We start from the raw sequence: 22,729 nt of genomic DNA, 5'->3' as shown, positions 1-22,729 counted from the left end.
TATATGATTGAGAATACCAACCTTATCCAGAAAGGCTCACTATTCAGCCTTAGTTGTTAAAACTGTATATGACTTATTCTGTTTCTCCCCTCTTCAGGTTCTTCTTCTTATGCAGTGGATTCATATTGTGTATATTTCACCTTGCTGTAAATCACTTGACGTCATCAGCAGCAGTTATCCAGGATAACCATTTGAATGCTCTGTGAAGCCAGTGCTCTGTTTATAACTTCCCGTTGTCACTGTAGCACCAATAGCACTGAGTCCATCATATGCAGTGTGTCCTTAACCAGTGCTCAGGTATGGAGCTCCAGGTGTAGAGTTCATGGGTCTGCATGATGAGAACGCTGCTGTCACACAGGTGCACTTCCTGCCCCACCAGGTAAACCAAAGAACACATTTTGAAGAGTTGTATATTATGATATAGTTATACTATGCATGCTCATCTCTTTTAGTATGCTGCTTTATTGGGCTGCCCTATATAAGTAAGATGTGTGTTGAATATTGTGCTTGTAAAAAAAAGTGTGCTAAATAACCAGATATTAAAGCGTACTCTGTATTGCCTTCCTGAATTCATTGCTAACCTTTAGTAAAAATGCCTTTTACAGTTTTTCAGGCAGTATTGATTGATAGCTGCTTGTGTGCAGGTTGAACTGGTGACGCTGCTGGATGACAACAGTCTGCACATGTGGACGTTGAAAGCTCACACAGGACTCTCTGAACTCCTTGAGATAGGACGCTTCACTCTCACTGGACCTCCTGGGTAACACACACACACACACACACACACACACACACACACACACACACACACACACACACACACACACACACACACACACACTTTTTCCCAATCCATTCCTCTACACTACAGGTACGTGTCAGAGTGAAGCTGGCTGAAAAACACAAGCCACCAGACTGGATCAACATGGCTACAGTAGCAAACACTGTATATTAAGAGTTATCAGTTTATTTAATCATTGATTTAGTTCATGGAGATTTTAAACTCTTGAAATGATTTGTTAAAAAAGGCATACTAACTGCACAGCTCCCCAAATGATACATTCTATATGATTTAACAATTAGGTGATGCAACAGTTTTAATAATAAATATCAATCCAATGTTATGCATTTTCTTTCTTTCTCAAACAAGCTATATGAATACTACTTCTCACCTCAGGCTGGGGGAGGTTATAAATGGCTCTACTTTCTACTTCTCTGAGATTTGATAAACCAACCCATAGAATATTCTGCAGATTGATATGCTGTATAATGAAAATAATGGTTGGCTACAACTCTGCATTATACAAACTGCAGCTGTCCTTGATTCATTAAAGTGACTCCTCTCCTCCTGCTCCTCTTCCTGCTCCTCCTCCTCCTCCTCCTCAGTGCCCCCCCCAGTGTGACCAGAGTGACGGCAGTGCTGGCTCACTCCTCTGGAGAGCTGCTGCTGCTGGGCACAGAGGGAGGACACGTGTTCATAGTGGAGGTGCCCGGCTTCAGAGAGCTGGAGGAGAGGAACATCAGTCTGGACCAGGTCGCCAGCAGGTCAGCACCCACAATGCACTGCACATCATGTCCAGCCTTTATCACACATTATCATAAAGATTAGATATGTTTCTAATAAGGGAAGGGAGATTTCTGTGTCACCGCCCCCCAGTCCAACAGCATTTATAGCATCCATTATCGATGTGTTGATGATCTCACTCAAAACTTTGTCTAGCCAACAAAATATCAGCTTACATTTGAAATGGAGCTGGAAGATTCTGCTCACCATTTAATCTGCAAAACTGTGTCAGTTAGAAAAGAAACACTCTTGGCAGAGGAGTGTTGGTTAAATTATTATGTTCCATAAAAGCACAATATAAACCAAATGTTACGTTTTGTCAATTAGCCCCTTAACACATCAGAGAAGAAATCTATTAAATCAAGACCATCATTTACTATACTTCATATCTTCAATCTGACCCCATTTTGATTAATTTGTGCATACCGGATAAGTGTATAACCAGATTGATGTAACTGTGGTTACGAATGCATGCGTAATCTTTCCTTTTAAAGGTCCCATGTCTTGGCCATTTCTACTGATCATGATTCCATTGTTGAGGTCTACTAGAATAGATTTATATTGAGCTGAGGGGGCTGCCCATCTGCGAGGCTAGCACCCGCACCCCCAAACGCGGCGCACCTACAGAGTGAGAGAGTGAGTGAGTGAGTGAGTGTGTGAGTGAGTGTGTGAGTGTGAGTGTGAGTGTGAGTGTGAGTGTGAGTGTGAGTGTGAGTGAGAGAGAGAGAGACTCACTCACTCACTCACTCACTCACTCACTCACTCACTCACTCACTCACTCACTCACTCACTCACTCACTCACTCACTCACTTAATTTGGACCAATGGTCACGTCGCTGTACCCAGGAAGAAAAAGAGAAATGTCCAACGAGGCGTTCTGGGGCAGCATAGACAGGTCTTTTCTGTGTTAGAGTTTTACTCCCTACACTGCCTACAGGGTGTACTTTGAGGGTTTGTGAATCTGCAGACCGTTTACATGCATACAAAGCTACATAACACACAAGGGGACGGGTAATAACCGGAAAAGCATGACATGGGACCTTTAAACAAGGCTGGCCAAATGTTGCCTGCATCTCCGTATTATGTATCATTATACAGGTTGCTGTGATGAACAATGTGAAGTGATGGATATTGTTTGTACAAAGCCCCAGACAACTAACTTTCTTTTGAAGAAAATTCTCTACAGGATTCTGAAACTGTTGGTGTTTATGAAAAATACTGTCAAGAATAGACAGTCATGAGAAAACAATACCTGAACGAGAAGCTATAAGTGATGACCTGCCTGTTCAGAAGAATAATTAATTAATCAAATATACGAATTTCCCCAAAAAAACCTAACCCTTCCTGTTTCGTGGTATTTACTGGGTGTAATGGTGTCCGTGCCTGAAATCACTCTGAGGCTGCAGCTGGGTGTGCTGTGCCAACTCTCTTATATACAATTATCCTGAGCGACAAATAATGAAAAGCTGGAAACAGTTGAATTCAATTGAGGTAACGAGTTGTATATCCTGTGCACACTAATAAGTTAAGTGTGGCATATATTTATATATTTATTTATATGGCTGCTGCTGGGCTCCTACATCTCTTAGGCTTAAATAGCTGCTGTAGAGTTAGGTATGTTGTGGCTCACAGAGCAGCTCTCTCCATTGGAAAGAATGGTCTGGCTCTTAGCTTGTTGAAATGGAGCCCAGTGAGTCTGGGTCCTTTTTTGAAGTCTTTCTGGCAGCTTGCACAAGTTGAGATGAACTAGTGAACAAGACAAACTGCTGCAGATACAAGTCAACCATCAGATGTGTGGGTACCTTTTTAACAGCATGTTTATACAATGCTCACTCCCTGACTTTACACAGTCTGACTTGTAAAACACAAGTTTAATACTCTGTATTTTGCCTTTTCATATATTCCTTTTCTTTTTCCTATGGAAGTGCACAGCAGTTTACTGAATTTCAAATGGAAACATAAACTGCGTAAATGTGTATTGATTGTTCAGACTTAAACTCTGCTACATACACATTAGACAATCCACATCTGTGTGCACTGACCTTCAGTCCCTCAGATCTGTAATGAGGCCTTCTTCTCGTCATGTCCTTCCTCTCACTTATTGTCCTCTTGCTTTGACCTCCTCCAGTGTACCGGACGACTACTTCGGCCGCAGGAATCTAGAACACGTAGAGGCCTTACAGGAGAACCCGGTCAACCCAAACCAGGTTGTTATTGGCTACGGACGAGGTCTCATGGTCATCTGGGATCTGGAGAAACAGAGTGCCGTCCAGCACATCCCCGCAACACAGGTACCTGCAGCTCAGTGTGACGCTGTGTATTACCCAGAGTTCTAACCAGCATGCTTAATGTTGGTATTTGTCTTGTGTATTTTCTATAGCAACTGGAGAGTGTGTGGTGGACAGAGGATGGGGACTACCTTCTCAGTTCACACAGTGATGGAAGTTACTGTCGGTGGATGGTGAGTGGCGTGAACGAGGAGGAGGAGAAGTCAGACATTCCCTATGGTGAGGATAAAGACGTGTTCTTTGTAGCGTTCTCTTTACTGTAATGTGTTTTTCTGGAAGCTAATGTTGGCTTGTATTTATCACTGCAGGACACTTCCCATGCAAGGCCATTTCAAAAATAATTCAGCTGCCTACAGAAGAAGGGTGAGTTGACTTTATACACCAGAGAGATGTATGTGTGACATGTGTAGCCCTCCCTCAGTGAAAGTGGTTCTAACATCCTCACTATGTTTAACTCCATTTCCCAGATGTGTTACGTTGTTACATATTAATCTCTGTGCATACTAGCCTGAACTTGAACTTGGTGTGTGTGTGTGTGTGTGTGTGTGTGTGTGTGTGTGTGTGTGTGTGTGTGTGTGTGTGTGTGTGTGTGTGTGTGTGTGTGTGTGTGTGTGTGTGTGTGTGTGTGTGTGTGTGTGTGTGTGTGTGTGTGTGTGTGTGTGTGTGTGTGTGTGTGTGTGTGTGTGTGTGTGTGTGTGTGTGTGTGTGTGTGTGTGTGTGTGTGTGTGTGTGTGTGTGTGTGTGTGTGTGTGTGTGTGTGTGTGTGTGTGTGTGTGTGTGTGTGTGTGTGTGTGTGTGTGTGTGTGTGTGTACAGGCCTCCGTTCCTCCTCTTCAGCGGGGGTATGCCCAGGGCCAGCTACGGGGACAGACACTGCATCACAGTGATCCACGGCAAAACACACGTGGCTCTGGACTTCACCTCCAGGATCATCGACTTCTTCGCCATCAGAGACGGACCGCAGCACACAGGCAGGCAACACACAGGCAGGCAACACACAACACCAGCAACTGACGTGTGGCAAACTGAAAATGAACCTCCTGCTTCTGTACAACAGAATCCGATTGATTTAACTTTTTTCAACATATCAGTTAGAACCCTGTCCCAACATTTTTTTGTGGAAGAAACCCCTCAAACAAACCACATTGTTCATAATTCAATCAATCAAAATCAGAATCTGTTTTATTACCAAGGAACTTGCCCTGGTGTAAGTGGTGCATACAAAGAGACAGAAAGAAGAATCATACAAAATATAACTATTATAATGTATACTACTAATCAGGCGCTGTGACCCCCCCTCACTCTGATTTCTCCCACTTACCTGGTAACAGGTACAACTGAGGATACAAATACTAATACAAATGTGAGCTTGCACTATAAACCTTTTGAGGCGGTTAGCAGCGTAAAGACCTGTCAGCTCTGATTACACATGGACCAGGCAACCAGCTTTACATTGCTTAATGTTAACACAGAAGTATTCTAAGTCATTCAAAAGTGGGTTTTTGTTTCAGTTTTTGCAAGAGGTGTTTACAACCCCAGAAAGTGTTCAGATAGTGTCACAGCACTGTAGAGAAAAGTCTAGTTTACAGTGTCCTAGTATCTAACTGCCATCACTGCCCCCTGCAGGAGACCCCAGTGCGCTGGTGGTGCTGGTGGAGGAGGAGCTGGTAGTGATCGACCTGCTGACGGAGGGCTGGCCGGTCATCCAGACCCCGTACCTGGTGCCCCTCCACAGCTCAGCCATCACCTGCTCCCACCACGTCTCCGCCATCCCCCTCAAACTGTGGGAGAGGGTCCTCGCTGTGGGAGACCTGCAGAGCACACACTACTCTAAAAAGGTACGCCTTCTAATCACAAGGAACCTCATTTTAGATTTTTTAAACGAAATAGAAACAAATCTTGTAGAAAGAACAATGATAACCCTACAGCCCCACAGCTATATGAATGTTGCTCTGCTCAGAGACACATGCATGTAACAATCCCCCAGAAACTAAACCTGATGTGACTCTCCTCAAACTCTAAAGCGGTTTAATATATTCAGTATGTTGTATCGTGAATATGGACACATTCCTTCACTTGTGGGTGAACAGGTGGCATTAAGTTGGTATTATTGTTAAACTTTCATTTCCCCTCTCCATGCAGCCGTGGCCAATCACAGGAGGCCAGAATCTGGCCCCCGACCCCCCACAGAGAGACCTGCTGCTCACAGGGTCAGTGCTGCACTCTGGAAGAAATAACTCTGCAACGTTCCTGTCACAGATGTAACTATATCGTCTTATCTGTGTGTGCAGGCACGAGGATGGGACGGTGCGTTTCTGGGATGCATCAGGTGTCTGTCTGTACCCTATGTATAAGTTAAGCACCGCCGGAGTGTTCCACACAGACGCTGACCCCAATGACAACATGAACCAGGGCACTGAGGGAGAGTGGCCACCCTTCAGAAAGGTGTGTGTGTGTGTGTGTGTGTGTATCCATTATACAACCAGAAACAAAGTGCACTTTGTTTGTGGATACACTTTAAAATGCAATGTGGCAACCTTACACAAAACTTAAAATGGTTTGATTAAAAAGTGTCTTCTTAAAATAACTTCCCTGGAGCTTTCAAGCACAATTTTATATATGGATATTATTGGGAGGTGTGTGGTGCAGTGGATTAGTGCGTTGGTGTTCGGATCAGGGGAGCACAGGTTCAAACCCCACTGCAGTCAGCATGTCGTTGTGTCCCTGAGACACTTCACCCCAAGTTGCTCCTGTCGGGATTGCCCACAGTACTGAGTATGTAAGTCGCTTTGGATAAAAGACACTAACAAGTGACATGTAATGTAAGGCAAGGCAAGTTTATTTATAGAGCACTTTTCAACACAAGGCAAATCAAAGTTGCAATTAAAAGTGCAATGTAGTGTCGTTCTCTCAATCTACCATTTCAGATAAAGAATGATATTGTCAATGCACTGTCCCAATCACATTGCAATGTAAAAGCAACTGGCTACTAAATGTGCCACTCTTTATTGTCTGTCTATAAATCGTATTTTACATTTAAAACAATGAGTAACATACTTGAAACGTAGGTGCTAATGTGCAGGTGTTTATTATTCATTAGAATTGCATCATGGGAAATGAAGGATCCAGAATAGCTTGCAGAGATTAGCTTGACTCGTGCTTAAGTCTTAAAGTCAGGATATCTCTGCTTGTGCTGCCTCCTTTTCTTTTAGACCAGTACAAGCTACTGTCTTACTTCTAATGTTTCTCTTTTGTCCAGGTTGGCTGTTTTGACCCGTACAGCGATGACCCGAGGCTCGGCGTGCAGAAGATCCATCTTTGTAAATACAGTGGTTATCTGACTGTGGCTGGCACTGCGGGACAGGTGAGATCACTGCTGAGCATCAAGTCATTTATGAACACTCTCTTCCCCACTACTGTAGCTCTTCCTCCCCTTCAGCTTCACTCTGCATGAACTCATGCTCCCAGCTGTGAAGGGCTCTTTACATTGAGGGGACATTACACATTGTGCTGTGAACCTTCGTAATGACTGACTCTATGACACGGACATTTCTAATGGAGGGGGCTTTCAGAGATGATTTCCCTCCTTTTTTATTTGAGGGATAATTCCTTTACCATCAATACATATTTTACGATGTCTCTCAAAGGAACAAAGAAGAACATTTATGAACATTATAATAGCATTTGATGAAGTATCAAGAGGGAACTTGATGGTTCCTCATGTGCACTTCTGTTTGGGGTTTAAAAAAAGGAGCGGTCAGTCAGGTACACTTGCTATGATTGCATAGCTTGCTGTTTATTGTACACATTACTAACCCTTAACATCTACACAATGCACAAACATGTAAGGCGGGATTATAGGGTGAGGATGTAGCTGCCAGAATGTGAGTTTTTTTCTTTCTTTCAGACACCTTGTTTGGATATGAGTTTTGAAGGAGTGTGTATTGTGCTTCATCCCTTGTATTCCACTGTGTCTGTGTCCAGATCCTGATGCTGGAGCTGAATGACGAGGCAGCGGAGCAGACGGTGGAGGCTAAAGTTGTGGACCTGCTGCAGGGCCAGGAGGGCTTCCGCTGGAAGGTATATTTCAGTGTACTGCCAAAACCAATACATTGCTTCATACCATACCGATGTAATGCTTTAACCAGCACTCCCTGAGAGCTGTAACACCTTGCGGTGCTTGGAACACTGCATTTCTCTCCTGTTACATCCCTTGTTACATTTTCCCATGTGTGTTTGTTGTTGTGCTTTAGGGCCACACTCAGCTGGATGTGCGGGAGGAGCCTGTTCTGTTTCCTCCAGGCTTCCAGCCCTTTGCTCTGGTGCAGTGTCAGCCCCCTGCTGTGGTCACCGCCCTCACCCTGCACTCGGAGTGGAAGCTGGTAGCTTTTGGAACCAGCCACGGCTTTGGCCTATACGATTACCAACAGAAGAACAACGTACTCATTAAGTAAGGAGATGCACAGAAGGAGATCTAAAGATAGATTTATGATTAGGTTTACACCCTTTAGGAATTCTCTGTTTTCAGGAGCTGCATATCATGTTTTATCACATGCCAAAGGACTTGGATTACACTTGGTCAACATATGGCTCTCCTTAGAAGCAAGACAGATGAATAACGCTTCATATATTGACATAAATACGTGCATTCTTTCTTTATTGCACACCTTTATGCTCTGAGTCTTTACTCAGTTTTTCTGCTGTTTGACATTCTAGTGTTGGCAAACCGTAAGCATATGTGGTTGTATCACACATACGGGCAGAGCTACCAGTGTGTTGATACATCATTATTTTAGCTTATGAATCATCATTTTGTACGTGAGTGTTTGCTTTGGAGGGACACAAAGGGATTCAAACTGTGAAGACAAATGCAGCATCTACATAAGATGATTGGAGCAGATGGAGATATACCCACTAAATAATTGGTACAGGGTTTTTCTTTCTCGCTCAAGAAAGCATCAATGTGGATGTGGGGGTGTATTGAGGCTTCAAGTGCTTTCTGCCATGCACTTGAAAGCCCCACAAATTATAAAAGAAATGTGTTCATCAACATTTATGTGCTAACTCAGTATTGTCTTATTGTAGGTGCACCCTGAATCCCAGTGACCAGCTGGCCATGGAGGGTCCTCTGTCCCGGGTGAAGAGCATAAAGAAATCCCTCCGACAGTCCTTCAGGAGAATCAGACGCAGCAGAGTGTCGCTAAGGAAACATCACGTCACCAACTCTAATAAGGTAGCTAACGCTCCGCTGCTCTTATCGCTGTTAGCCAACAGAAGCAGGACTCGCCCCCTCAAATCTTCCCTTCTCTCTGTCTCCTCTCTGAGCAGCTCCAGGAGGCTAACGCCCGTCTGGAGGCTGAGCTGGCAGAGATGGAGCTGGCTCCTGTCCAGAGGAAGATCGAGGCCCGCTCCTCAGACGACTCGTTCACCGGCCTCGTACGGACCATCTACTTCGCGGACACCTTCCTCTCAGACAGTGAGTGACACCACCTATACATCAACTACAATTACATGTACTGCACTGGACCTCTCACTTGTCTCCGCATTTTCTTCTAGGCTCACATAACACTCCCTCCCTATGGGCAGGGACCAATGGCGGCTGTGTGTTTGCGTACATGCTCCGCCTCCCTCCTGTAGAGCACAGAGCAGAGGAGCCGGTCACTGCACAGCCGGGTGAGCAACAGCTTTGATGTTTGGGAAAAATGCCGTCTCCTCTCAGTCCTCAGGTTGTAAAGTTGTACTTTTCTTCCAGCTAAGGAGATCCAGCTGATGCACCGGGCTCCTGTGGTTGGCATCGTGGTGCTGGACGGTCACGGGGCCCCTCTCCCCGAGCCCCTCGAGGTGGCCCACGACCTCGCCCGCTCACCTGACTTGCAGGGCTCACACCACCTGCTGGTCATCTCTGAGGAGCAGTTCAAGGTCGGGATAGCACATACAAACACACACACTGGCACACAGATAACTGAAGTCACAGAAAGAGATCTTAGATCAAATCTGCATAGTGGAAGCACTACATCATCTTAAAACTTTTTAATAGTGCTCCGGTGTCTGGAGAATAAATGTCCACATGGACAGTTGTTAATCTGCCGGTGTTTCCGTGTGCAGGTGTTCACGCTGCCAAAGGTGAGTGCTAAGATGAAGCTGAAGCTGACGGCTGTGGACGGCTCCAGAGTGCGGCGGGTGGGCGTGTCCTGGTTCGGCAGCAGCCGCTCAGAGGACTACGGTGAGAGCGGCCTGGTGGTTCTGACCAATCAGGGCGACGTCCACGTGGTGTCCCTGCCCAACGTGAAGATGCAGGTCCATTACCCCTGTGTCCGGAGGGAGGACGTCAGTGGCATCGCTTCCTGTGTGTTCACCAAGCATGGCCAGGGTAAAGACACACATGCACACAAGCGTATATGTTTTAGGACCTTCACTGATTCAACTAAAGGCCGCAGTGTTTACTCACGCTGGCTTCAAACTTACAAGAACTGGTACGGTTTATTTGTTGGATACACTCATTATAATGTTGTGCTCGTACGGTAAAGTAAAGACACCGTAAATTGTCTTTACTTTGCTTCAGTACTGATAAAGAAATTAGACACATTTCATATATTTTATTGATGCAAAAAAAAAATAACTATAAAATAAAGGGTAATATTATAGCTTATATATTTAATGGTGAACAAGCATAATCAACCATTGATTTTTTTAAATAATTTAGTTCTAAAGCATTTTCCAACTGCATGCTACTTTTTTAGTTTTTTTCATACATTACTGCAAAAATAAACTAATCATTTTTTAGCTGCTTTAATTAAATATGTTTACATGTATTTACGTTATGTTTTTTTTTAATGCACACTGACGTAAAACTGGTTAAATAAGTTTCTTATATAATCAGTTACAAACTGAATTCTCCGATTGTCTTGACTTCTGTTTCACTGTGCGGGTTCATGGTGTCAGTTTGATGGCTCTTTCTGTCAGCACATAGTTCAGTGTCTGGAAGAATGGAACTAATGTAGAGCCTCCTCGCTGTAATGGCTTTCAAAACATTAAGATCTTTATGAACAATGAATCTCTGTTTCTTGTAACTCTGTGTTCTGTCTTCGTCCCTCAGGCTTCTACCTGATCTCTCCATCTGAGTTTGAGCGCTTCTCTGTGTCCACCCGCTGCGTGGTGGAGCCCCGCAGCCTGGTGGAGGTTCCTCTTCATTCCTCCACCCAACGCAGGCCTCAACCTGACGGAGCTTCATCTGCTCATAGGTATGTACTTCCTGTGATTCATATTTCCCTCTGCAAACTCCAAATGTCTTCTAGTACCATTGAGTTGATGTCTTCTTTGTCCTTCTAGAAATGCCAGACAGGACAGTGAGGATGCAGGTAAAGTGTCAGTCTTCCTAACAGCATCATTCTGAACCATGCATGTGTCTCTGGCTGAGGGAACACTACATGTCCTCATGTTGTTCCATGTTGTCTAACTCTGTGCTTGTGCTGTCCGTCTGTTTTTACACACACACACACACCTTGTCTGTGGCTGACTGTACTGACGTTGTTCTGCCCGCTGCCTGTGTTCCAGAGAGTGCAGCTAAACGTGTAATGGAGCATGCTTTGCTGAATGACGAGAGTGAGTACTGGAGAGACAGAGGACTTTATGAAGTATACTTCTGTATCTGAACCCTTAAAGTCTGACTGAGCTGTAACCGTACCATGTGCCACCTCTCCTAACCGGTATTTCAGCTTTCGGCTCCCCCGTCATCAGAAACACCCACAGCAGTGTTTACCAAACATCATCCCAGCGCATGATTCCTGTAACCCCCTTTGATCGCTGCTAGCTGTATCTCAATGTGTCTGCTGCTGCTACAGGTCTCACCTCAGGTGCACAGTGTTGTTGAGAACACTGCTCAGTTACACTTGTGTGTTATTGTCTTGCAGAAGTACTTGAGGAGATCCAGAAGTCACTAGAAGGAGACCAAACGTATGTGTGAGACATGGCTTATTTCTGATTTGTATTAAAGCAAATCGTTTTTAATATAGGGAAAGACTTCACTGACATTTGCTTGTCATTATAGTGATAAATTATAAGTTGTGTCATGCGTTAAACAAATCTTGAAAAATGTATCCCACAAAGAGATTTAAACTGAAGGTAAAATGTGAAATACTAGCAACAGAAATATGAGTAGAAACTCATAATGCAATGTTCCTTTATTCTTTTCATGGTATTTAGTTGTATCTTTGTCCTCATGACCCAAATATGTAACTTTGAGTAGAGACATGGGCTATGATCTTTTATCAATCTTTAAATAAGTTTAAGGCTGCACGTATCAATATAATAATAATGCATTACATTATTGTGTAATATAAAAAGTGTTGCTCTATTATTGACACTCTCGAGGTTATAGCATGTACATTTGGTTTTGAAAGCTTGTCCTGCCGCGTGGCAAAATCATGTATTGCAGTTTTAAAGGTATCAAGCAGACACATTTCCCAGCAAAACAACCTTTTATGGTCTACTAATGAATAGTGATAGTTTTCTAGCATTAAGTGATGGTCACGTGATTGAAGTCATGTAAGGGTTACAAATACTGTACATGGTTAAGTACAGACTCTTGGCTTGAATAATGACATGTTTGTGCGCCTTATTAGGCACTTTTTGAACGCCTAGTTAAAATTATGCAACACATATTTTCATGGTTGTACATTTGTAATTTACATGAATGAGGAATAGAATTTGTAAAAGGAATGATCAGTTTAGGTCAAACTAAAGTAACTATGGAACAGCGGTGTTGATGGGTTCTATGGTGTGTTTGCTACAGGTCGATCCTGGAGAATAATGTGAAGAGTGCTGTAGCTTAAAGACGTCTCCAACAGCTGAGGTGAGCCTGAAGCAGAGAACTCTTTACCTGTGGTGTTCACACTCAGCGGCCATGTTTGAGTCACCATGGTGTGTTTGTGTCCACAGTGAACTGACTTGATGTGTATGAAGCAGACTGCAGTCCTCCTCGGCTGACACAACCACTACTGACCCCTGACCCCTGGCCCAGTGACTGACCGCCCCCCTAGCAGCTCCTCCACGGCCCCTGTTGGAGAGCTTTGGCAGTGGAGCTGACTCACGGTGCAGACAGGGTGGAGGAGGGGACACCGCCTGTGCCTAAAGACCCCGCTGTAACCCCGGTTCACAGCACGGTCACAACCCAAAGCCACATGGAGCACATTCCTGACATGTGACCAACGCCACCATCACATCAAGATCAACGCCACCACCTCCAGCCTGCCATAGATGTTGAAGCTTTGTGACTTTTTGACTTTGACCACAGCCACTTCCTCTAAAGCCTGTCACCAGCAGCCTTCTCTTCAGCCAATCAGCTGAAGTCTCACCGGCCTCCATCCACCCTCAGCACACACAGCTGGAAGGAGTGTGGGGGAGGATCTGAATAATGCTGATTCATTTTACAGCTCAAGTTTTATGTGATTTGTGCCTGATTTTTTATTTTTATTTGAAGAAGCTTCAGTTTTATACTGTGGAAGCCCATTTATCTGAGAATACAGATAAAGATGATACGTTAGGCATGACAATTAATTAAAAAACACTTTACAAGTCAATATTACGAGATACTATGATAAATTATGACATTGAGGAATTGTTTTTCTCAAAATATTTGTATATGAAGTCATAAATCTGGATGCTGTCATATTTTAGAGTCAGTTCAACAATGAGTTCATTTTAAAAGTAATATCTTCATGTTGAAGTATTTGATACATTTTAAATACTTCTTTTAGTAAATCTCATTCTAATTTGGAATCAACTGTTTCTTTATGAATCCACACATGTTAAACTCCCCCTTACAACCTCTTTTTGTTGTGGTAAAAATGGGCTTCAATGCTAATCAGAGGGAAATGTTTTGTCCCTGGAAAAAAGAAATGTTTTTTGTACATTGAGCCGCACTGCTGTTTTATTTTAGTTTCTCAGCCATGAATGAGTCACATCCTTACAGACTGTAATGTCCCCCCCCGTCCCCCCCGTCCACTCTGTCCTTTCTAACCGGCCGTAGGTACTTGTCCACCGTGCGGAGCCCACAGTGCTGTAGCTTTTTGGGGGGAACAGCTTTCTTTGGGGTTTGGTTTTTAATTTTTTTTATGTAAACAATTTTTTATGCCAGAAATGAATAATGTAATTTAGGAATGTAATTGTAAGCTATGTTAGTGAAATGTTTTAATATATACAGTATGTATGTGACTCAGTCTGTACCTGTGGGCCTGTTGTAACTGGGGTTGGCTGCTATTTAGATCACAAGGAAATATTTTGGTACTGTGTCTCAGATTGCTGGGTATTTAGCATCAGCCTAGAATATATTTTTGTAGTGAACTGATTAAGAACCCTAATTTTTTTTATTTGTAACTTCACACTACAGTTTTCTTGTGGATTATTATCATTACATGTTTTTCCCAAGAATGAATGTGTCTGTTTTTATTTTCTAAGTACACTGCTATCGTTATTATGTAACCACTTTTCCCACATCATCCACCTCTGCTGCACAGCAAAAAGCTCCTTCAGAACATCTGAATTGTGTTTCTATCTCCCCTGACACCGGAAGAGAATTAGATCCCCCAACCCACATGGTTATGTTCCCAACTGTTTTTAATTTCCGCCTTTTCCATAAAGCCCAGCTGTAATCTTGGTCTTATTGAGCAGAGGTGGATAAAAGAGGATCAGTTGTCATCCATGCACAGCCAAGAGTTTTGAGCATCCATTATAGAAAGAGGCGCTTTGTCCTCTAATTGCCTGGAGCCTGGTGGCTTTGCTGCAACCTGATCCCTCTGAGGGCCTGCCCGCTAACAGCAGCTCTGTGAGAGGACGACCCTGCAACATGACTCATCATGTTAAGTGTTGCCTAAGTACCTTGGACTTTGGTAATGAGCTTAATGTGTTATGGCCAGCTCTGTCCCCTTCCAGTGGGCTAAGCTAGGCTCTGTACTTCCCACACTAAGACTGACCCGAAGGGGGGGGGTTAGATTTGAAACATTTTTTTTTTAAAGAAAATTTTAAAAGTAAATCAATAGAAATCACTTATGCCCTATTATTGGTTCTCCCTCCCATGTAGTGTGTTCTATAGGTTTTTGTGCATGTAAATGGTCTGCAAAGGCTAAAATCCCTGTGAAAAATAAAGAGCTTTTTGAATATTAAAGCATGGAGACAGTCACAGTAGAGACACAAAAAAACATGAAACCTGAAAATAGGCCTTTGTATGGCAGATGGATCACAACCAGTTGTTTTTTAAGTTTGTTTATTGGGTTTTTTCAACAGCATACAGTTATTCTATCAAGAGTATACAAAGTAGGTAAACAAGTCTTCACTTTATAGAAAAATAGGTAGAGTAACAATGTAAATACTGCTTAACAGTTTCTTTAAAAAAAAATACTTGCTGGAGCACAAACCAATTCAAAATGTTTTACTTTCAAAATACTTATGACTTCCATGGATATTTTGACATGTAGTTTTAAGGCCTGTCCAGCATTCCGGCACACACTTATGGAATTTCCCTCCCAATAAACGGCAACGTAACAATCTCTTCTCTCCCTCCCCTGTCTTTCTGTCCCTCTCTCATCCATCAGCACCTTCTGTTGATCGCTCTGAGCATCTCTCCTCTTCCGTTTCCTCCGGAGTGTTCAGCTGCAGCCTCATGAGCGGCAGCAGAGCAGTATGACCAGCAGGTACAGCTGTATTATTCAGCAGGCACCTTGTGTGTTCACGCGCCAGTGCACACCAGCTCACCTTTGTCCACAGGAGCATTGTGTTGCAAAAACTACGCACAAACTTTTTGGGGGTGTGCATTACATATTTGGCTGCATGCCTTTTCTGTATAATGGGTGGGATATTGGTGTGTGATTTCCCTTCAGTGCTTCTGAGCTTGGGGCATGTTTGTATCAGTGACACCAGCTCTTGAGGACAAGCCGGAGCACTTTGCAGCCCCCCAGCCATGCCTGGGTTTCACCTGAGAAGCCTGGTAAGCTATATCACACTGAAATGAGCTCTCACTGCTTTGCCCCCCAGGACGCACAGGCTATAAAACTACATTTAGGTGGATCTACAGATAGCCTTTCACTGCCGTTTAGATTTAACATGCAGATAAGAGCTTCTCTTTGCTGTTAAAAGGAAACGGAGAGTCGTTATCGTCCAGCATGGAAAAGAGTCATAGCTGCTGTCGTATTGTTAAATGAATGTTGATGGAGATGCACTGTTGCACTCATACTTAGCTTGGCAATAACTGTCAGAATGCTTATCATCTCAGTTGTGGCTAAACTAGGTCTGACCTGGGTGTCTTTAACCTCAGAACGAGGATCAGGGACTTAAAGTGTGTAACCTGGTCTAGATGCTGATAGATTGCGCAAAGGACCTGGTTTCACTGAGTTCGACAGACGTGTTACTCAACTTACAGTCCAAAATCTTTATTTTTATTGAGTGGCTCACTTATTTATCAAAGTGTGTTGATAGATTTCAACACTTGCCTTCAAATGACAAAATAAATACAATTTATATTATGTTTGTACCCTAGGTCATTTCATCTCTGAAGAACTGATAGCATGTCACAGGTGAACTCCCAAGGTAAAAAACATGCTACGAAGCAGAAGGAAAAAAAAGAAAGTCAGCAGAAAAATGTGAGAGAGAATGGTTCCAAAGCATCACATTCTCCCTCTAAAGAGCTGAGTGTGAAACAAAGAGTTAGAGGGGATTTACCAGCTCTAGAAGACGGCAAGACATTCGAAGTGAAGAGCCACAGAAGTAATAAAATAGATCACAGTAAAACAAGAAGTACAGGACCAAAAGAACAAGTTGGGAGCACACTAGGAAATGGCAAAACTGCTAAAAGTATATCACAAACTCAACATGACAAAGAAAGTAAGATGGGCATAAAGAAGACCACCAAACTCAAGCCTTTACCAAAAGCAACTATACAAGCAAGGATCAACAAGAAACTCCCCCCTAAGCCTGATAACAAGAGAAGTGGGAACGTGTCAGCGAGTGAGGAGGACACTGAAAGTGATACAGAAGACTCAGCGGAGGTCACTGAAGAGGAAATTAGTAACGATGAGAAAGAGGAGGAGCAGGGAAGTAACGAAGAGCCATCTGAGACACATGGAAGTGAGGACAGCATTGAGGAGGAGGCTGAGGCGTTAGATACTCAAAGAAATAAAGACCGGACAGAGACCGAAGAATCGGACAAAGATCTTTCAAGTGAACCGGCCACATCCAGCGAAGAAGAAGAGGAGAGTGAGAAGGAAGTTAAAGTATGTCCAAAGGCTATCCATGATGAGAGCGAGGAAGACGAGATAACCCATGAGGACAAGTCTGAAAAGCCAACAGCTGATAAAGGTGGCAGACGACGCAGACAGACTCCACATCCCTCGAAGCTTGCTCAAGGACCGAAAAACAAGATGTACAAAAAAACCAAGGTAGATAAGCAGGCGGAGAAGGCGGAGAAACAGAGAGCCAAAGCAGAGAAGAAGAGGTTAGAAAAGGAAGCCAAACAAAAAGCTAAGGAAGAAAAAAAGAAAAAGACTAAAACACAGAAAGAGGAAAAACCCAGTTCTGCAACGGAGGACATCGAATCACCAAAAGGTAAAAGAAAAAGTACTCATGAGAAAGATGTTCCTGAAGAAACTGACCCAGATGAGGAAGAGGAGGAGGAGGAGGCTGAATTGACCAAAGCCATCAAAGGCCAAAACCGAATGATGCTTCTCAAAGATAAAGGTAAAGACCTCAAGAACATTCTGAAGGTGGAAGAACAGCAGGACGCTGTCGTCAAAGGGCTTCCACAGAGCTTGCTCTTGGGCAAAGTCAAGATTTCATCTCTCCAGCACAAAGCAAATAAGATGTTATTCAAACCGGAAGAGGATTCATCAGAGAGTGAGGCCATTGATGTGGGGTCCAGCCGACCCATGGAACGTTTGATAGCACAAAGAAAAGGTATAACCACTCTTCACCGAATGTCTGGTTGGCTTCAGAAAAACATGCCCCGGGGGTTGAACATGAAAAAGAAGCTTTCCGCTTGGACTAAAGCCATCGGTTTTTCCCATTGGCTATCCTTTCGGACCATAAAACAGAAGCAAGGGCCCAGAAAAGCTAAGGGCAATATTCTCAAACATAGGATGGCCATGAGAGTTGCCAGTAAAACCAGCCTTGCCAGTCAGAAAAAAAAGAGTTCCTCTGTGGACAAAATGGGTAAAGAGAGTTCCAACCTCGTGGAAAATGCAGGGGACGGAGGGGAGGATGCGGTCCTACCTGGGGAGACAGAAGTAGAAGCCAAATACGCGGTGGTATTCCCCAGGATGAACCAACTGGGCAAGGCAAAGACAGCCAACGTGCCCCAGGCAGCTGCTGGACCCGCTACTGCCTCAAGTGCCACTGGACCACCAGGGGAACCCACTAAATCACAGCCAAAACCCCCAAAACCAGGTGCCAGGCTGGTGCTCCCTGTTAAACCAGATCTCAGCCTCCTGAAGTCCATCAAGAAGACCTTGCCAGGAGCGTTACTGGCAGGTACAGATGTGTCAGAGAGGAGCCCTGGGTCCAGTGGTGCACCGGAGGCATCATCCAACACTGAGGATAGAAACAGGAGAGCAGTCCTAGACAATCAAGACGGAGTGAATGTGCTACAGGCTGCAAGAGGAAAACTGGACCCCTCCAAGATCAACCTGACTAAGATGTCCTTGTCAGGGGGAACAATCAATGGTGGTCTGACTCGGGTCAAGGGGCAAAACCCAGAGAGAGAAGCTGCAGCTGGGATTCCCAGGTCCACCACTCAATTTCAAAATGGGGAGGCAGGTGCTGTAATATCAGGTGTCCGGTCCTTGTATGAAGAAGAGGCAGACAGGGAAGTGGCCCAGCTGATGGGTGAGGGTGGTATATATACGACCGCCCAATCAGAGGTGCACTGGGCAGGTAACCCGCGGATGAGTGGGGACCCTCAGGTACGTGTCACTTTTCTGGTGGTAGGCTTTTCATTAGAACTGTGTTATGACATTTTGAATATAAAACCTCACTATGTCACTCACTTGTACAAGTCATAGATAATTAACAAAAGAGGGTGTGTGACAACATTTGGTACAATCTGCGTGGTTCAAGACTCTTTTGAGATCAGTTGTATTTCTTTGCTGCGTGTGGGATCAGGATTGGCTGCGTGCTGAGAACCTGTTGCCCCACCAAACAGTGGAGAAGCTAACCAAATGGACAGTTTATGATGATATGGGCCAGGCCAGGACCGTCCCTGCTCACAATGGCAGGGGCCCCTGGGAATCAGAGGACCCCACCCAGGACATGCTGGAGAGTCGATTGAACAACACACAGGTATTGATACCGCATTATGAAAAAGAGCCATCACCTGTAGCAATGTTTATATTGATTGGACTCTGACTTAACTGAAAACCTGTGAAATCCGGGGCTTTCTTCCGCTTCTTCTTTTAGCGTGACACTTTTGGAGTCATAAAGCCTTGAACTTCCCAATAGTCTAATCCAAATCTCAAAATCAGTTTTATACTGAAACATTTTCCACTCAGACACATCTGTGTTTCAGTTTGTGCCTTTTGCTAGGATAATTCATTATGTGTTATTACCGTCTGTCAGTGTGTCTGACTTTCTCTGTCTTTGTGCAGAATCTAAAGAGCAGGTGTCCTGATCGTGGTAAACTCATTGGATGACTAAAAACAGCAATGAATCACTTTTTGCAGAAATGTAATTGAAGCAAAGACATATAAACTCATAACCTTAACCCAGGGTTTATAATAGTTAGACCTTGAACAAAGAACGTTGTAAGACTTTGTTAGGTGGCTCTTCTTTTTTCTTCCCACTGTAGCTAGCACTAGCTAAACTAGCTTAGTTAGATAGATGCATCATTAGTTTGTGTAACATTAATTGGGAAAACGTTAGCAGCCTTATTTAAAAATGTATTCACTGGACAAAAAAGCACAAACAACTTAGAGTTTGTCGTACAATGTGTAAAGCTAACAAGTCAAGTTACAAGCCCTGCTAGGCTACATGCTAATTCAACCCAGTCTAATGGCATTTCGTGTTCACCAACACGATTTTTAATCTATTGATTCGTGTTCACCAACACGATTTTCCCCTTTTTTTCGTGTTGCACAGCACGATTTTAAAAGCAATGTATTTCTACTGGTAATGTGTTTCGAGCCTGCAGCACGTCTTTTTCTCCGGTCGGGTCGTGGAAGACCGGAAGCTGTGTGGTTCATAAAAACATGTTCTTACCCAATATCAAGCCACAATTATTGCTTTTATTTTAAATCGTATAATTTCGGACTTTTGTTTCCGTCTGTGAGGAAAATAAATGGGGCTCAGAGCCTCAGAACACTGAAATCTGTATTTTTTAAATCTTTTTTTCTTCTAATTTGTTATTCTTTTCAAAATAACACACTGTTATTTACTCACCAATAACACACAATTATCCTTGCTTTTATTTATTGGTTTAATTCCATAATCTCTGGCTTTTTTGGCGTCCTTCAGGAACTGAATTTCAAAATAAAAATAGCCGGAAACAGACGTAGGCATTTCGAGTGATTACCCAAGATCCTCAGCTATGGTTTAAGCTCGCTGATTGGATGGTTTAGCCGCAATGCATGCTGGGATTTGGTGTTTATATGATATGAAATCCGGAAAACATTTTAAAAGAATAAAATAATACTTAATTCCGAGTGTTCTTGCTTTTCTCTTTGAAAGTCATCACATAACGGACTTGTAATACACGGTTCGGCTGCATTACATATTACAGATCTGCCGTAGTTCTTTATTTATAGAGCCCTGATGAGAAGACCTTTGGAAAAACTGGAAGAAATGCCGCCGAAACTGAATATTTAACGTGGATCATAAATATATCAACAATTAAACAACATCTTCAATTTTTCTTCACACAATACGTCTCCTTGCAGTATCAACCTTAATTCGGCTGACTTTTATATTTGATTTAATTCGTAGATAGGTTATATTTACACCATAACGGTGCACAGCTGATATAAAAGGACTTTGATTTTCTTTGAATATAAGAATGTAAATACTGAGTCTGAAATAGTATAGCAATATGCTATAAAATTATGTGAAAACATGAATAAAACTACACATCTTCAGATGTTGTACATACATAAGTGTCCTACACTAATAATACAAAGTTATTATAGCTGTGTGTACCTTGTGTGTGCACCGCCTAGTGGTTAAAGCACGTTATTTAATTATTGTTTTTATGTGTTATATTTGATTAAAAAAATATTAAGAGTACATACTTTCATAGGGGGAAAGTAGAAGGTCTGTGATAGAAATATAGAATATAAAAAATCAAGAAGATACTGTAAGTGATCTCTACAATAAAACAGTTTAGAACAGGATGTACAAAGATATTAATAGGAGGAGGTGCAAAACAGAAAAACGAATTAACCTTTATTTAAACATTAAATAATACTTTAGATTAAGGTCCTCTTTTAAATAAGAAAAAAACTTTGGGGGTATCTACAGATAAATATTAAGCCTGACAAAGTACTTAACGTCTAATATATTGCTTTCCTGCAATGTTAACTATGTTGAAGCACTTATTTTAGCTGATATTATACATATGAATTATACTCTTATGTATGTAGATAGTATAAGAAATGTGCAGAATATGACAGTTTAATGGTGGAGGTACAAACACATATTGATAGATGTCTTGTAATGTGCTGTTGAGGAACCTGTGACCCAAGATTTTCATTCATTGCATACACCGTAGTTGTGTATATGATAAGTCAATAACCTTTGAAAATCTTGAAATCTTGAAAGGGATGTGCAAAATAGCCATTATACAGTCTCTAATTAACTATTAGTAGAGAATAACGAGTAATGAATATACTTTATTACTCGTTTCCATTCATGTCAATTGCAGATAAATCTTTTGTCTTCAAAAGCACCAACTATCAAATATCTCTCCTGATTGTTGGCACTTGGCAATCAGGTTAACCTCTGTATTGTGGAGTAGAATTACAAAGTAACAATGAGCTGTCACGTGGGTATATATTAATGCTGCGCATTATGGACACAAGCGATTTTCACCCATTTATTAATTATATGTTTTACATTTGATAACACCAATGTGTTTAATACTGGCAACTTCTAATTGTGGGAAAAACAAAAACGTTCAGTAGAGACGTCCCATGGAACATTTTGCGAAACACAATAGCCAGCATGTGTAGTTCTGGGGGGGGGGGGGGCGTTCGATTCCAGTTTTGGATAGTCTGGCGTGGTTTTGTTCCATTTCAAACAGCCGTTTGACGCTCGGCGTAACCTTGGCGCACTGCCACTCCAACATCCAATCCCAGCGCTTGAAGATTAATCACGGGGACTGTAGTCCTAAACGATAGCTGGGGATTATGGGTAGTGTAGTGTCTTCGGCCATCCTAAACTCCTAGACTCCTAGAGGCCTACGTCTATTTCCGGTTATTTTTATTTTGAAATTCAGTTCCTGACGGACGCCAAAAAAGCTAGAGATTATGGAATTAAACCGATAAATAAAAGCAAGGATAATTGTGTGTTATTGGTGAGTAAATAACAGTGTGTTATTTTGAAAAGAATAATAAATTAGAAGGAAAGATTTAAAAATACAGATGTCAGTATTCTGAGGCTCTGAGCTCCATTTATTTTCCTCACAGACGGCAACAAAAGTCCGAAATTATACGATTTAAAATAAAAGCAATAATTGTGGCTTGATATTGAGTAAGAACATGTTTTTATGAACCACACAGCTTCCGGTCTTCCACGACCCGACCGGAGAAAAGACGTGCTGCAGGCACGAAACACATTACCAGTAGAAATACATTGCTTTTAAAATCGTGCTGTGCAACACGAAAAAAAGGAGAAAATCGTGTTGGTGA

At 42.7% G+C, this 22,729-nt stretch overlaps 2 protein-coding genes across 3 annotated transcripts in view; both read left to right on the top strand.

Annotated features, from left to right (window-relative positions):
• llgl2 (LLGL scribble cell polarity complex component 2) overlaps window positions 1–15,012 on the top strand; it is a 28,820-nt gene extending 13,808 nt beyond the window's left edge. The window contains exons 4-27 of one of the 2 annotated variants that reach the window (XM_079655583.1): window positions 298–379; window positions 645–760; window positions 1,387–1,545; window positions 3,693–3,855; window positions 3,945–4,071; window positions 4,161–4,215; window positions 4,668–4,822; window positions 5,478–5,689; window positions 5,994–6,061; window positions 6,143–6,296; window positions 7,111–7,215; window positions 7,836–7,931; window positions 8,105–8,301; window positions 8,937–9,084; window positions 9,180–9,327; window positions 9,408–9,524; window positions 9,604–9,770; window positions 9,957–10,221; window positions 10,948–11,092; window positions 11,181–11,209; window positions 11,406–11,453; window positions 11,762–11,804; window positions 12,643–12,702; window positions 12,789–15,012. In XM_079655583.1, the coding sequence (XP_079511709.1) occupies window positions 298–379; window positions 645–760; window positions 1,387–1,545; window positions 3,693–3,855; window positions 3,945–4,071; window positions 4,161–4,215; window positions 4,668–4,822; window positions 5,478–5,689; window positions 5,994–6,061; window positions 6,143–6,296; window positions 7,111–7,215; window positions 7,836–7,931; window positions 8,105–8,301; window positions 8,937–9,084; window positions 9,180–9,327; window positions 9,408–9,524; window positions 9,604–9,770; window positions 9,957–10,221; window positions 10,948–11,092; window positions 11,181–11,209; window positions 11,406–11,453; window positions 11,762–11,804; window positions 12,643–12,682 (2,839 nt within the window). In that variant the 3' untranslated portion in view covers window positions 12,683–12,702; window positions 12,789–15,012. Of the gene's footprint in view, window positions 1–297; window positions 380–644; window positions 761–1,386; window positions 1,546–3,692; window positions 3,856–3,944; window positions 4,072–4,160; window positions 4,216–4,667; window positions 4,838–5,477; window positions 5,690–5,993; window positions 6,062–6,142; window positions 6,297–7,110; window positions 7,216–7,835; window positions 7,932–8,104; window positions 8,302–8,936; window positions 9,085–9,179; window positions 9,328–9,407; window positions 9,525–9,603; window positions 9,771–9,956; window positions 10,222–10,947; window positions 11,093–11,180; window positions 11,210–11,405; window positions 11,454–11,761; window positions 11,805–12,642; window positions 12,703–12,788 lie in introns of both variants that reach the window. The other variant, XM_079655582.1, reaches the window with a different exon arrangement.
• Window positions 15,013–16,635: 1,623 nt separating this feature from the next.
• myo15b (myosin XVB) overlaps window positions 16,636–22,729 on the top strand; it is a 75,869-nt gene continuing 69,775 nt past the window's right edge. Inside the window, exons 1-2 of the mRNA XM_079655659.1 lie at window positions 16,636–18,796; window positions 18,996–19,172. Of these exons, the coding sequence (XP_079511785.1) occupies window positions 16,730–18,796; window positions 18,996–19,172 (2,244 nt within the window). The 5' untranslated portion in view covers window positions 16,636–16,729. The remainder of the gene's footprint in view (window positions 18,797–18,995; window positions 19,173–22,729) is intronic.

This window comes from Notothenia rossii, assembly GCF_949606895.1.
Source record: "Notothenia rossii genome assembly, chromosome: 10".
NCBI lineage: Eukaryota > Metazoa > Chordata > Actinopteri > Perciformes > Nototheniidae > Notothenia > Notothenia rossii.
The sequence above is the reverse complement of the archived record's forward strand: the minus strand, read 5'-3'. Positions and strand labels throughout refer to the sequence as shown.